The following is a 12,203-nucleotide window of genomic DNA, read 5'->3' as shown; positions in this document are numbered from 1 at the left end:
CATAGGTTATTTCATCGTGTACCTACTTTGTGTAAGGCTTGTGAAATCAGAATGCAACAGTACTGGTTGCCTCTCAGGGTGGGCTGGGGCAGGAACGGACTGAACCAGCACGAGGTGACTTTCTAGAGTAACGGGAGGGTCTGTATCTTGACAGCGATTTGGATTTTACAGCATCTGTCAAAAATCTGAGAGTGTGCACTTAAGATCTGTGCATTTCATGTGAAATAAAATTTGACCTGAAAAGAGAAAAAAAGTAAAGAACTCCAGTGAATGATATATTGGTGTGTATGCTGAAGCCACTGGAGGGAAGGGCTCTTTTGTCTGCAGTTTACTTTGAAATGTATCAAAGATTAAGCTGTATTGATAAATGGAGGCTGGATATGTGATGACAGTAAAATGTTCATGGGAGAATCTAGGTGGTAAATATACAGGTGTTCACCGTGAAGCCCTTTCAATTTGCATGCTTGAAATTTTTCATAACAAAGTGTTTGGAGGGAAAAAGATGCAACCTGGCTAAACAAGAGAAGACAACAAAAGTTAAAACAGTAATTTAAAAATATTTTTAAAAAATTTACCCAAATCTGCTATGCAACACTGTCCATTCTTCTTAACCAGGATGTTTTTGCTTTTTAAATCTCGGTGAGCAATGGCTGGTTTCCCTTGGGTCCCAAAGATCTCTATGTGTAAATGTGCGAGACCACTAGCTATGGACAGCACTATTCGCAGGCAGCTCACTGTATCCAGAGTAGTAAGCTGAAGGTAGTCATACAGCGATCCCATTTCATGATAATGTGTGATTAACCACAACTGTGTACTGGAGTGTCTTGATGTCATGTCTGAAGCAATGAAACCTGGAGACAGCAAGAACAAAATTAATAGACATGTGAGAATTTCACATTACAGCTTAATTTTCTATACAGAAATAGTGACCCATACAGTAGAGATCACCTATAACAAAAAATATTAAACTTACCAACTGCCATAAAAGGAGGTTTACAGAGGCATCAACAGAGAAAAATAATGTACTTATACCTTAAGAGGACACTGCTAGTGAATAGGAAATTTTCATATTCATTTCCATTGTAAATAATCCTTTGAAATTTTTTTTACATTGCATTAAGATTCAGATAGAAGGGGCTTCCCTGATGGCACAGTGGTTGAGAGTCCGCCTCCCGATGCAGGGGACACGGGTTCGTGCCCCGGTCCGGGAAGATCCCACATGCCGCGGAGTGGCTGGGCCCGTGAGCCATGGCCGCTGAGCCTGCGCGTCCAGAGCCTGTGCTCCGCCACGGGAGAGGCCGTAACGGTGAGAGGCCCTCATACGGCAAAAAAAAAAAAAAAGATTCAGATAGAAATAATGTCTTTGTGTTTACCCATAATGAGAGTGTTAAACCCTTTATCATGTTGACATTCCAGGCACAGATCATTCATCAACCACCCAGAAAGAACACAAAGCCTGGAACCTAGACACCTGTGTTCTAGTCTTGATCTGCCTGTGATCTGCTTTAGAACATTAGGCAACTCATTTGGGCTCTTTGGATTGTCTCTGCTATAAAATCAAGGAGTGAGTTTATATTAAGTGTGACTGATTCATCGATTTAAAAAAGGAACCTATCAAATATAACAGGCACCTAGGATGCTCTTTGCCAGTCACACAGGAAAACCAAGATGATGGTGTTTGTTGGCTAGAAAAGAAGACAGAGTTAAAATGGAAAAAGTATGATATAATGTGAAAAGTCCTGTAATATATATGTGCAAAGGATAACAGGAGCCCAGAGCAGGGAATCATAATAATTCAGACTAGATGTTACAGTAGGCTTCCATCATGAAGTGACAACTGAAGTCGTCTTGAAAAGAAGTGAGATACTGATCCTGTGATAAACTGTAAACACGAAAAAGAATATATATGTATAACTGAGTCACTTTGCTGTACAGCAGAAATTAACACAACATTGTAAATCAACTATACTTCAATAAAATTTTTTTAAAAAGTGAGATATTGAAAGATGTAGATAAAGAGGAAGGAAGAAATTTTTCTAGACATTCTAAGGGGACTTTTCAGCACACTGAAAGAACTCGCAGTCGGAGGTACTTCCTAACCTATGAAGTAAATGGTGATGTGCGTGCCTGTCTTTCCTGCTACAGAGGTGCTTTCCTAGCGTTATAGATCTATACCTTATAGACACCCACATGGACAGTGAAATTTGGAACTTAGAAATACAAGGGGATTTTTTTTTTAAAGACAGATATGGCTTGAAGAATTAAATGACTTGTGAAAGTGTAAAGGAAAAGGAGAATACATAAACATGCCGTACTTTATATAAAGTACTTTATATAAAATTTATATCACTTGCACAGATATTTTCTCATGGAATTTTTCTCAGTAGACGAGAAAGATAAATATTATACTCATTTTACACATGATGAAGTTGCTGCTGGGAGGTGCCAAGGATCACACAGCTAATGATCATACAGCTATTAAGTTGCTACCAACTCCAAATTTGCTGCCAGCTGCTCTGATACACCATACCTTGCATAGGAAAGTTCTGGGAACAAAGAAACGTTTCCCTATTTGATCATCATCATCATCGACAACAGAAGCAGCTAATAATTAGTGAGAATCAGCAATGTGCCAGGCACAGTTCTAAAAATCCTACATGCAATCCTCCAACCACCACATGAAGGGGGCAGATTACATCACTGACATTAAGGTCACTAACCGTCCCCAGCAATCTGGCACCAGAACCCATACTCTTACCCACCATATCATCCTGCCCTCAAACAAGCTGGCTTCTACTCAAGAAAGACAATCTGACATTTGTACCTGTGGGATATCTGTAAAGTGAACCGAATAACACTTCCGCACTTTAATCCCCATCTCTTTCTCCCTCTTCCTCTAAGCTGGTCCCCACAGCCAGACTTAGTCTCTCACTCTTCCCTGTTATCCCACCTGCCTCTGTCTCCCCATAGCTGATTCTCTTAGAACCCTTAGCTGGCCATAATATCAAACAAAATGTGCACTTAGACATTTATTTATTCTTGCTAAAGAAACTCTTTCTGCTACAACAAGGTCCTACTGTATAGCACGGGGAATTACATTCAATATACTGAGATAAACCATAATGGAAAAGAATATAAAAAAGAAGGTCTGTATGTATATAATCAGTTATATCACTTTGCTGTACAGCAGAGATGGGCACAACACTGTAAATCAACTGTACTTCAATTAAAAAAAATGTTTCCGGGCTTCCCTGGTGGCGCAGTGGTTGAGAGTCCGCCTGCCAATGCAGGCGACACGGGTTCGTGCCCCGGTCCGGGAGGATCCCACATGCCGCGGACCGGCTGGGCCCATGAGCCATGGCCACTGAGCCTGCGCGTCCGGAGCCTGTGCTCCGCAACGGGAGAGGCCACAACAGTGAGAGGCCCGCGTACCACACACACACACAAAATGTTTCCGCTTTATCACTTTAAACCACATGATATTCATCTTAATTTTATTTTTATTTTTTTAACATCTTTATTGGAGTATAATTGCTTCACAATGTTGTGTTAGTTTCTGCTGTATAACAAAGTGAATCAGCTATAAGTATACATGTATCCCCATATCCCCTCCCTCTTGCATCTTCCTCCCACCCTCCCTATCCCACCCCTCTAGGTGGTCACAAAGCACCGAGCTGATCTCCCTGTGCTATGCGGCTGCTTCCCACTAGCTATCTTTTTTACATTTGGTAGTGTATATATGTCAATGCTACTCTCTCACTTCGTCCCAGCTTACCTTTCACCCTCCCCGTGTCCTCAAGTCCATTCTCTACATCTATGTAGGTCTTTATTCCTGTCCTGCCCCTAGGTTCATCAGAACCATTTTTTTTTAGATTCCATATATATGTGTTAGCATACGGTATTTATTTTTCTCTTTCTGACTTACTTCACTCTTTATAACAGACTCTAGGTCCATCCACCTCACTATAAATAACTCAATTTCGTTTCTTTTTATGGCATAATATTCCATTGTATATATGTGCCACATCTTCTTTATCCATTCATCTGTCGATGGACACTTAGGTTGCTTCCATGTCCTGGCTATTGTAAATAGTGCTGCAATGAACATTGTGGTACATGACTCTTTTGGAATTATGGTTTTCTCAGGGTATATGCCCAGTAGTGGGATTGCTGGGTCATATGGTAGTTCTATTTTTAGTTTCTTAAGGAACCACCATACTGTTCTCCATAGTGACAGTATCAATTTACATTCCCACCAATAGTGCAAGAGGGTCCCCTTTTCTCCACACCCTCTCCAGCATTTACTGTTTGCACTTTTTTTTTTTTTTTTTTTTTTTTGCGGTACGTGAGCCTTTCACTGTTGTGGCCTCTCCCCTTGCGGAGGGCAGGCTCCGGACGCGCAGGCTCAGCGGGCATAGCTCACGGGCCCAGCCACTCCGCGGCATGTTGGATCTTCCCAGACTAGGGCACGAACCCGTGTCCCCTGCATCAGCAGGTGGACTCTCAACCACTGCGCCACCAGGGAAGCCCTGTTTGCACATTTTTTGATGGCCATTCTAACTGGTGTGAGGTGATACCTCATTGTAGTATTGATTTGCATTTCTCTAATAATTAGTGATGTTGAGCATCCTTTCATGTGTTTGTTGGCAATCTGTATATCTTCTTGGGAGAAATGTCTATTTAGGTCTTCTGCCCATTTTTGGATTGGGTTGTTTGTTTTCTTGATATTGAGCTGCATAAGCTGCTTGTATATTTTGGAGATTAATCCTTTGTCAGTTGCTTCGTTTGCAAATATTTTCTCCCATTCTGAGTGTTGTCTTTTCGTCTTGTTTATGGTTTCCTTTGCTTTTTATGGTGCAAAAGCTTGTTTCATTAGGTCCCATTTGTTTCTTTTTGTTTTTATTTCCATTCCTCTAGGAGGTGGGTCAAAAAGGATCTTGCTGTGGTTTTATGTCATAGAGTGTTCTGCCTATGTTTTCCTCTAAGAGTTTGATAGTGTCTGGCCTTACATTTAGGTCTTTAATCCATTTTGAGTTTTTGTATATGGTGTTAGGGACTGTTCTAATTTCATTCTTTGACATGTAGCTGTCCAGTTTTCCCAGCACCACTTACTGAACAGGCTGTCTTTTCTCCACTGTATATTCCTGCCTCCTTTATCAAAAATAAGGTGACCATATGTGCCTGGGTTTATCTCTGGGCTTTCTATCCTGTTCCATTGATCTGTATTTCTGTTTTTGTGCCAGAACCACACTGTTTTGATTACTGTACCTTTATAGTAGAGTCTGAAGTCAGGGAGCCTGATTCCTCCAGCTCCATTTTTCTTTCTCAAGATTGCTTTGGCTATTCAAGGTCTTTTGTGTTTCCATACAAATTGTGACTTTTTTTTGTTCTAGTTCTGTGAAAAATGCCAGTGGTAGTTTGATAGGGATTGCGCTGAATCTGTAGGCTGCTTTGCGTAGTATAGTCATTTTCACAATGTTGATTCTTCCAATCCAAGAACATGGTATATCTCTCCATCTGCTTGTATCATCTTTAATTTCTTTCATCAGTGTCTTATAGTTTTCTGCATACAGGTCTTTTGTGTGTCCTTAGGTAGGTTTATACCTAGGTATTTTACTCTTTTTGTTGCAGTGGTAAATGGGAGTGTTTCCTTAACTTCTCTTTCAGATTTTTCGTCATTAGTGTATAGGAATGCAAGAGATTTCTGTGCATTAATTTTGTATCCTGCTACTTTACCAAATTCATTGATTAGCTCTAGTAGTTTTCTCATAGCATCTTTAGGATTCTGTTTTGTATAGTATCATGTTATCTGCAAACAGTGACAGTTTTACTTCTTCTTTTCCGATCTGGATTCCTTTTACTTCTTTTTCTTCTCTCATGGCTGTGGCTAAAACTTCCAATACTATTTTGAATAATAGTGGTGAGAGTGGGCAACCTTGTCCTGTTCCTGACCTTAGAGGAAATGGCTTCAGTTTTTCACCACTGAGAACGATGTTGGCTGTGGGTTTGTCATATATGGCCTTTACTATGTTGAGGTAGGTTCCCTTTGTGCCTACTTTCTTGAGAGTTTTTATCACAAATTGGTGTTGAATTTTGTCGAAAGCTTTTTCTGCATCTATTGAGATGATCATATGTAAACCACATGATATTCATCTTTAATAACTTTCTCCAAAATGAATATCCCAAACTATAGAAGCACCACTCAAAAGAAACTAAATTACTGCTATGTATTTGTGTAGGCTTCACTGATTCCTCTGGCCAAGGGAGAGCAGCATCTGATTGACTGAGTGATTGATTAAATAAATAAATAAATACAATTTATTCTCTCACCTTCTCTAAGTCCCCAAGTTCTTAGAGAAGGATTTTTGTCTGTCCCGTTAGTTAGGCTCTAGACCTTCAAGAAAACTGACTTTTAAATAAGTAAGATTTTTTATAAAACTATTTACCACTCTAGTGTGAATTGTACAACTACATTTGCTTCAACATGCTAGACCATTTTTATGGGACTTTTGTATTTTGAGTCAAAGCACTCTACTGTTAGTGGAGACTGAACAGGTGCCCATACACTGGAAGCCTGGCCCAGCCATTGGACGTGTTCATAACACTGAGAGAACGTGATAAGGGCAAAAGCCTCTTACATAACAGCCAAAGTCATCCTTCCAGGTGCCTCATAAACTAAAATAAAACCCCAAATCTTAAGTGAGGTAAGCAGTGCCCTTGTAAGCCTCTCACTCCAGCTCTCGTGGGAACCAGGCGCTGGGCAGCTCTGATACCTGAGGAGTGAGGCCACCATGCTGGGGAGCACAGGGCTTGAGAGTGTTGAACCCCAGAGCCAGACTACTGGGCATCCACATGGCTCACCATCCTAAACTGGGTGATCCCACGTGTGCCACATATCGTCACCTTGGTTTCCTCATTTATAAGATATGGATAGCACCGTCCTGTATCTCAAAGGGTTACTGTGAAAATAAAGAGTTATTGTAGGTAGAATGTTTCATATGATGCCTACCACACAGTAAGTGTTCGAGAGTAGCTGGTTACTATTATAGTTCAAAATCGTCCTGGGTTCAATTACAGCCCCAAAGTTTGTAATTTAATATCTTTTTCAGGTAGTTTCCTTCACTTCCAATTGGTCTCAAGGAATTCTGACTGATTAAATGGTTAAGCAGTACCTTTTAAGAGTATGTGGCAGTTCTGGAGATGGAGGGTGGTGACGGTTGCACAATATGACTGTACTTAAATCTCGCTTATATGATTAAAATGGTCAACTTAATGGATATTGCACCATTTCTTTTAGTGCTATAATCGCTCTTAAAAATTTATTTTATTGAAGTAGAGTTGATTTACAATGTGTTAATTTCTGCTGTACAGCACAGTGATTCAGTTATATATATATATATATATATATATATATATATATATATATATATATTCTTTTTCATATTCTTTTCCATTACGGTTTATCACAGGATCTTGAATATTCCTGTGCAATACAGTAGGACCTTGTTGTTTATCCATCCTATATATATTAGTTTGCCTCTGCTAATTCTGAACTCCCCTACTCCCCTCTCCCTTGGCAACCACAAGTCTGTTCTCTATGTCTGTGAGTCTGCTCCTGTTTCATAGATAAGTTCATTTATGTCATATTTTAGATATAAGTGATATCATATGTACCATTTTTTTTTTTTTAAAGAGTGTAAGATGAGACTTTGGAGTGAAATTGTCATATTAACTGAAACTCCCTGGTTTCAGTCATGAGGAAAAGGATGCTCAGAAACATACAACTTTGGCCCAGAGTCACAGAGTGGGCCTGTAATGATGCTGAGAATAGAAACTGGCTTCCCAAACTCCCAGACACTGTTCCAACCACCAAACAGAGCCTCCCGTCATTCACTTCTCTGCTGACTTCTACACCAGACACAGCAGAAGGAACAGCTGAAATCCAAACTAGTCATTGGAAAGATATCATTTTGGGGGGGATAAACAATGAGGGCCCATAATTTTATACGTGTGTGTAATTTAATTATGTATTTCGAGGGGGCTAGAGTTAGCAATACTCAAGGGTGGGAGAAATCATGATCTGATATTCAAAACAATCTTTTGATAGAAAAGAAAATGTCACAGAAAACCTTAAAGTCTCTACATCCAAAAAAACTGCTAAGGCAGGGAAAGAAGTTTACCAAAAAAAAAGGTGGTACATTTCTACGAGCTGTCTCAACTAAGAGGACCGACTACACAGTAAAATTAATCCATACAGCTGTAATTATGATGAGAGTAACAAGATCTCATGAATTCACAGCTTCCATGGATCATTATGTAATAAGTGGACAATGTTTTGCCTTCTGTGATCACACTAAGGGAACCTAACTTCTCTCACATGAATCATACTGCAAAGGTGACTTTCAAATTTCCTGTGTGATTAAATCCAATTTAATCAATATTTACTAAGCACCTACCGCGTGCAGGGAACTGTCCTCAGGACTGGGTGTGAAAGCAAAAACAATGGAAATAATTCTTGTACTGGGTGTACAGTGGAGTGGTATCACAGGTCATTTAACTCAAGAGCATGGATAAAGTGACTACTTGCATAGCACGGCAACATCTAGAGCATTTTGATCAATGAGCCCATAAGCCCATGAGCCCATGAGAAGAGAGGGGCTGCCTGAACATGCCCTTCCTTCAGTGAGTCTCAGACCCCACGTGCTTCTCAGAGTACGTGCACCTGCCCGTTAAGAGTACTTCTACTAAGATGTGACACATATATACAATGGAATATTAATCAGCCATGAAAAGAAATGAAATTGAGCTATTTGTAATGAGGTGGATAGACCTAGAGTCTGTCATACAGAGTGAAGTAAGTCAGAAAGAGAAAGACAAATACCGTATGCTAACACATATACATGGAATTTAAGGGAAAAAAATGTCATGAAGAACCTAGGGGTAAGACAGGAATAAAGACACAGACCTACTAGAGAACGGACTTGAGGATATGGGGAGGGGGAAGGGTAAGCTGTGACAAAGCGAGAGAGAGGCATGGACATATATACACTACCAAACGTAAGGTAGATAGCTAGTGGGAAGCAGCCGCATAGCACAGGGAGATCAGCTCCGTGCTTTGTGACCGCCTGGAGGGGTGGGATAGGGAGGGTGGGAGGGAGGGAGACGCAAGAGGGAAGAGATATGGGAACATATGTATATGTATAACTGATTCACTTTGTTATAAAGCAGAAACTAACACACCACTGTAAAGCAATTATACCCCAATAAAGATGTTAAAAAAAAAAAGAGTACTTCTACTGTTTAAAGATAAGTACTTCTTTTACATCATGACTTTTTTTTTTTTTTTCCATCATGACTTTTAATACAGCCAGTGGTTTATCTGTTACCCAACCTCAGTCTGTTCCAGTGTCAGAGGAAATATTGGGACATTTAAAGGTAATTTTGACTGTAGATGAATTTTCCCCTCACACTATGACTCTAGAATCTAAGAAGCAATTCCATGAGCTAATAACTACCATGTGGTTAAGAGTTAGACCATCCGGTGTGATTCTCAGCTCCATTATTTAACCTGCTGGGTGATGTTAACCTCTCTGTACCTCCGTTACCTTATCAGTTACAACCAGGAAAATAAGGATATCTGCCCTCTTACAGTCATGGTGAAGATTAAATGAGAAAATGTGCATGACACAAAGCAGTGCTTACTGCATAGTAACTATAGTCATTGTTGTTGTTAACACACATGCATCTAACTGCAATACAAGGCGGTCACGATAAGAGTTATATAGGAGGTAAAAAGTGCAGGAGTGCAGAAAAGCCCAAGTAAATCCCTTGGGAGAGTCTGGAAGGGAACTAAGAAGTTTTGATGAAGGAAGGAGTGGGTAGAGGGTGGAATGGGGATAGTGGGTGGCCAAGAGCAACATGAATGAAGACACAGACAGCTGAATGTTCAAGGGCAATCCCAAGGAGTGACAGATATTGGAACTGACTGCACGTGGGCATATTTGTACAGGAAGTAGCAGAGTCCTCTTGGGACCCCAAAATAGGGAGTCTGGAATGCCAGGCTCAGAAGTCATAAATGTTGCAAGTGATGTGGGAGTCATCAAAGACACTCTGAGCAGAAGTGTCTCAGCTCCCCAGTGGAAGATAATTCAGTGTGGCAAGATGGACTGGAGAGGGGAGACCCATAGCAACGATACTAGTGAGGAGGCCTAGGTGATGGTGAGGGCCCAAGGGGGAAGGGCAGGGGAGAAAATGACAACAGCAACCGAGACAAGTCTGAGATGGAACACACCGCCAAACTGTTAAAGCAAACCTTTGGACAACTGTCAAGCCATGATTTGTAGACAACCTGACTCAGGCTTAATACTAACCTGGCAGTACTGGAATAGAAATCAATTCTGGCAGTGGCCTTCCTATAAGCCAGACCTGATCCCGTAGCCATGCAGTGGCCAACACTATCCTATAAAGAGTCCAGTTCTATAGAAACTTTATAGCCACTATTAAAGAAGCACCCCAGGCAGCATTCATCATATATGTATTAGTATAAACACATGTAGAAAAACTTTTCAAAAACAAAGAAGTCAACAGGCTAAAGGAATATTCTAACCCTTTATACTTCCATAGCAGTATTTCAATGGGCTCTTCACATATTTCACAAATGTTTCCAAGCTTTAGTTTCCAAATTAAAATGTATGCTAAATCCTTCTCGAAATCTGGGCTTTAAAAACGATGCCTTGTTTGAAGGAATGTGCATTTAATTACGATATCCCTGGGAGCTATGAATCTCTAGGAAATCGTCCAAAGATCTTTCTTAGTTTGATTCAAGTAATAAATATTCAAAAAGGGTGGGGTAAGCAGAACTACAGAGGAAGCCTTGAAGTGAACAATATGGGGCAAGTTTTTGTTATTTAAGTAACAACCTGCAGAGGAAGACTTAGCAATAACAATTTCCTTTTCATCATCCAGAGAATCTTCAAACTTAGCTTCTTCGCAGACTTACACAAGCAATTCATGTGGAAAGAAAATTAAACAGCGTATAAATGCTGATGGTCCCTATGTCACCATTTAGGAGAGACTTGCGAATTCAGACACACCAAATCTGAGAGGGCAAAGGCAGGCAATTATTTCTTCCTAGAAGAAAATTAATGAGGGGATAATTTTTGTACTTACCTAAAATATTTTCATGCCTCAGCATCACAGTGTTGTACAACTCTGTTTCCCTGAACCACGACTTCTCATCCCGGGAGGAGAAGATCTTCACAGCGACATTCTCCCCCTGCCAACTGCCCCTCCACACCTCACCATACCTGCCTTTCCCTGTGGAAAGCAACACAGAGGTGACATTGGACAGCAGAACAGGACAGGTAGCCAACGAACTTCATGCTAGCAACTCTTAACCCCTCCCATGGAAAAACACAACTCGGGTATAAATACCACTACTTTTTGCCTGTAAAGACGTCCAAAAATAAGGTGGAAACTGCCCCTCCCGGCCACCCTACTGTGCTATCAAATGAAACACTCTCAGAATCTGCATCTGTACAATGAGCTGCTAATTACAAAGTTTACCTTTACATTCCTCTGTGAAAAGGTATGAAATGCATATGGTTTGTAAAAGCACATGAAAGTTAGTGAAACTTAGAAATTTCAATGTTGATGAAAGCCAAAAAGCGTGTATGGGGCTTAACTGAGTGACTTACTTGATTCCTTCCCTTAATAAAGGATCAACATCGGCATTTTCTAAGAGTCCACATTTGTGAATTTACATATGCATTTATATTTTTCACCGAAGAGATCACTGAGTTTGAGATATGTGTTCTGAAGGATTAACACACACGCGCACACACACACAGAGCAATGCTGTGTAGGAGATCGACAGACAGCCACTGCCGTCCTTAAAGGATTTCTTGGCGGAGGATATATTTCAAAAGAGGATTTGCAAAGTCTTAAACACATAATCCCAGAACAGTCCCGATTTCTGACACTGGTCATGGGTGTTCGCCTGCAGGACAGTCCCTGTGATGCCACAAGTGGGTGACACTGAAAATGACACTTGGAGAAAACATTTTCAAAAAACGGTGACGAGTTGTGATCTGACCTGAGGAGTTCGTGCCCCCTCCTGCAGCCCCAGCACAACTGTCAGCTTGTCAACTACATGCTCTTTTGCATTAGTCACTGGTATTTAGTAGGGACACTGCTTATCATAA

The 12,203-nt window shown here is 40.6% G+C and overlaps 1 protein-coding gene across 2 annotated transcripts in view; it reads right to left on the bottom strand.

Annotated features, from left to right (window-relative positions):
* The window catches only part of ACVR1 (activin A receptor type 1), a 126,833-nt gene that overhangs the window by 16,191 nt on the left and 98,439 nt on the right, over positions 1 to 12,203 (bottom strand). For both annotated transcript variants that reach the window (XM_067741872.1, XM_067741870.1), the window contains 2 exons: positions 11,170 to 11,316; positions 576 to 851 (listed from right to left, as the gene is read on the bottom strand). In XM_067741872.1, coding sequence (XP_067597973.1) covers positions 576 to 851; positions 11,170 to 11,316 — 423 coding nt within the window. The remainder of the gene's footprint in view (positions 1 to 575; positions 852 to 11,169; positions 11,317 to 12,203) is intronic.

Source organism: Pseudorca crassidens, chromosome 6 (assembly GCF_039906515.1).
Source record: "Pseudorca crassidens isolate mPseCra1 chromosome 6, mPseCra1.hap1, whole genome shotgun sequence".
NCBI lineage: Eukaryota > Metazoa > Chordata > Mammalia > Artiodactyla > Delphinidae > Pseudorca > Pseudorca crassidens.
Note: the sequence above shows the minus strand (reverse complement) of the source record. Positions and strands in the feature narration are given on the sequence as shown.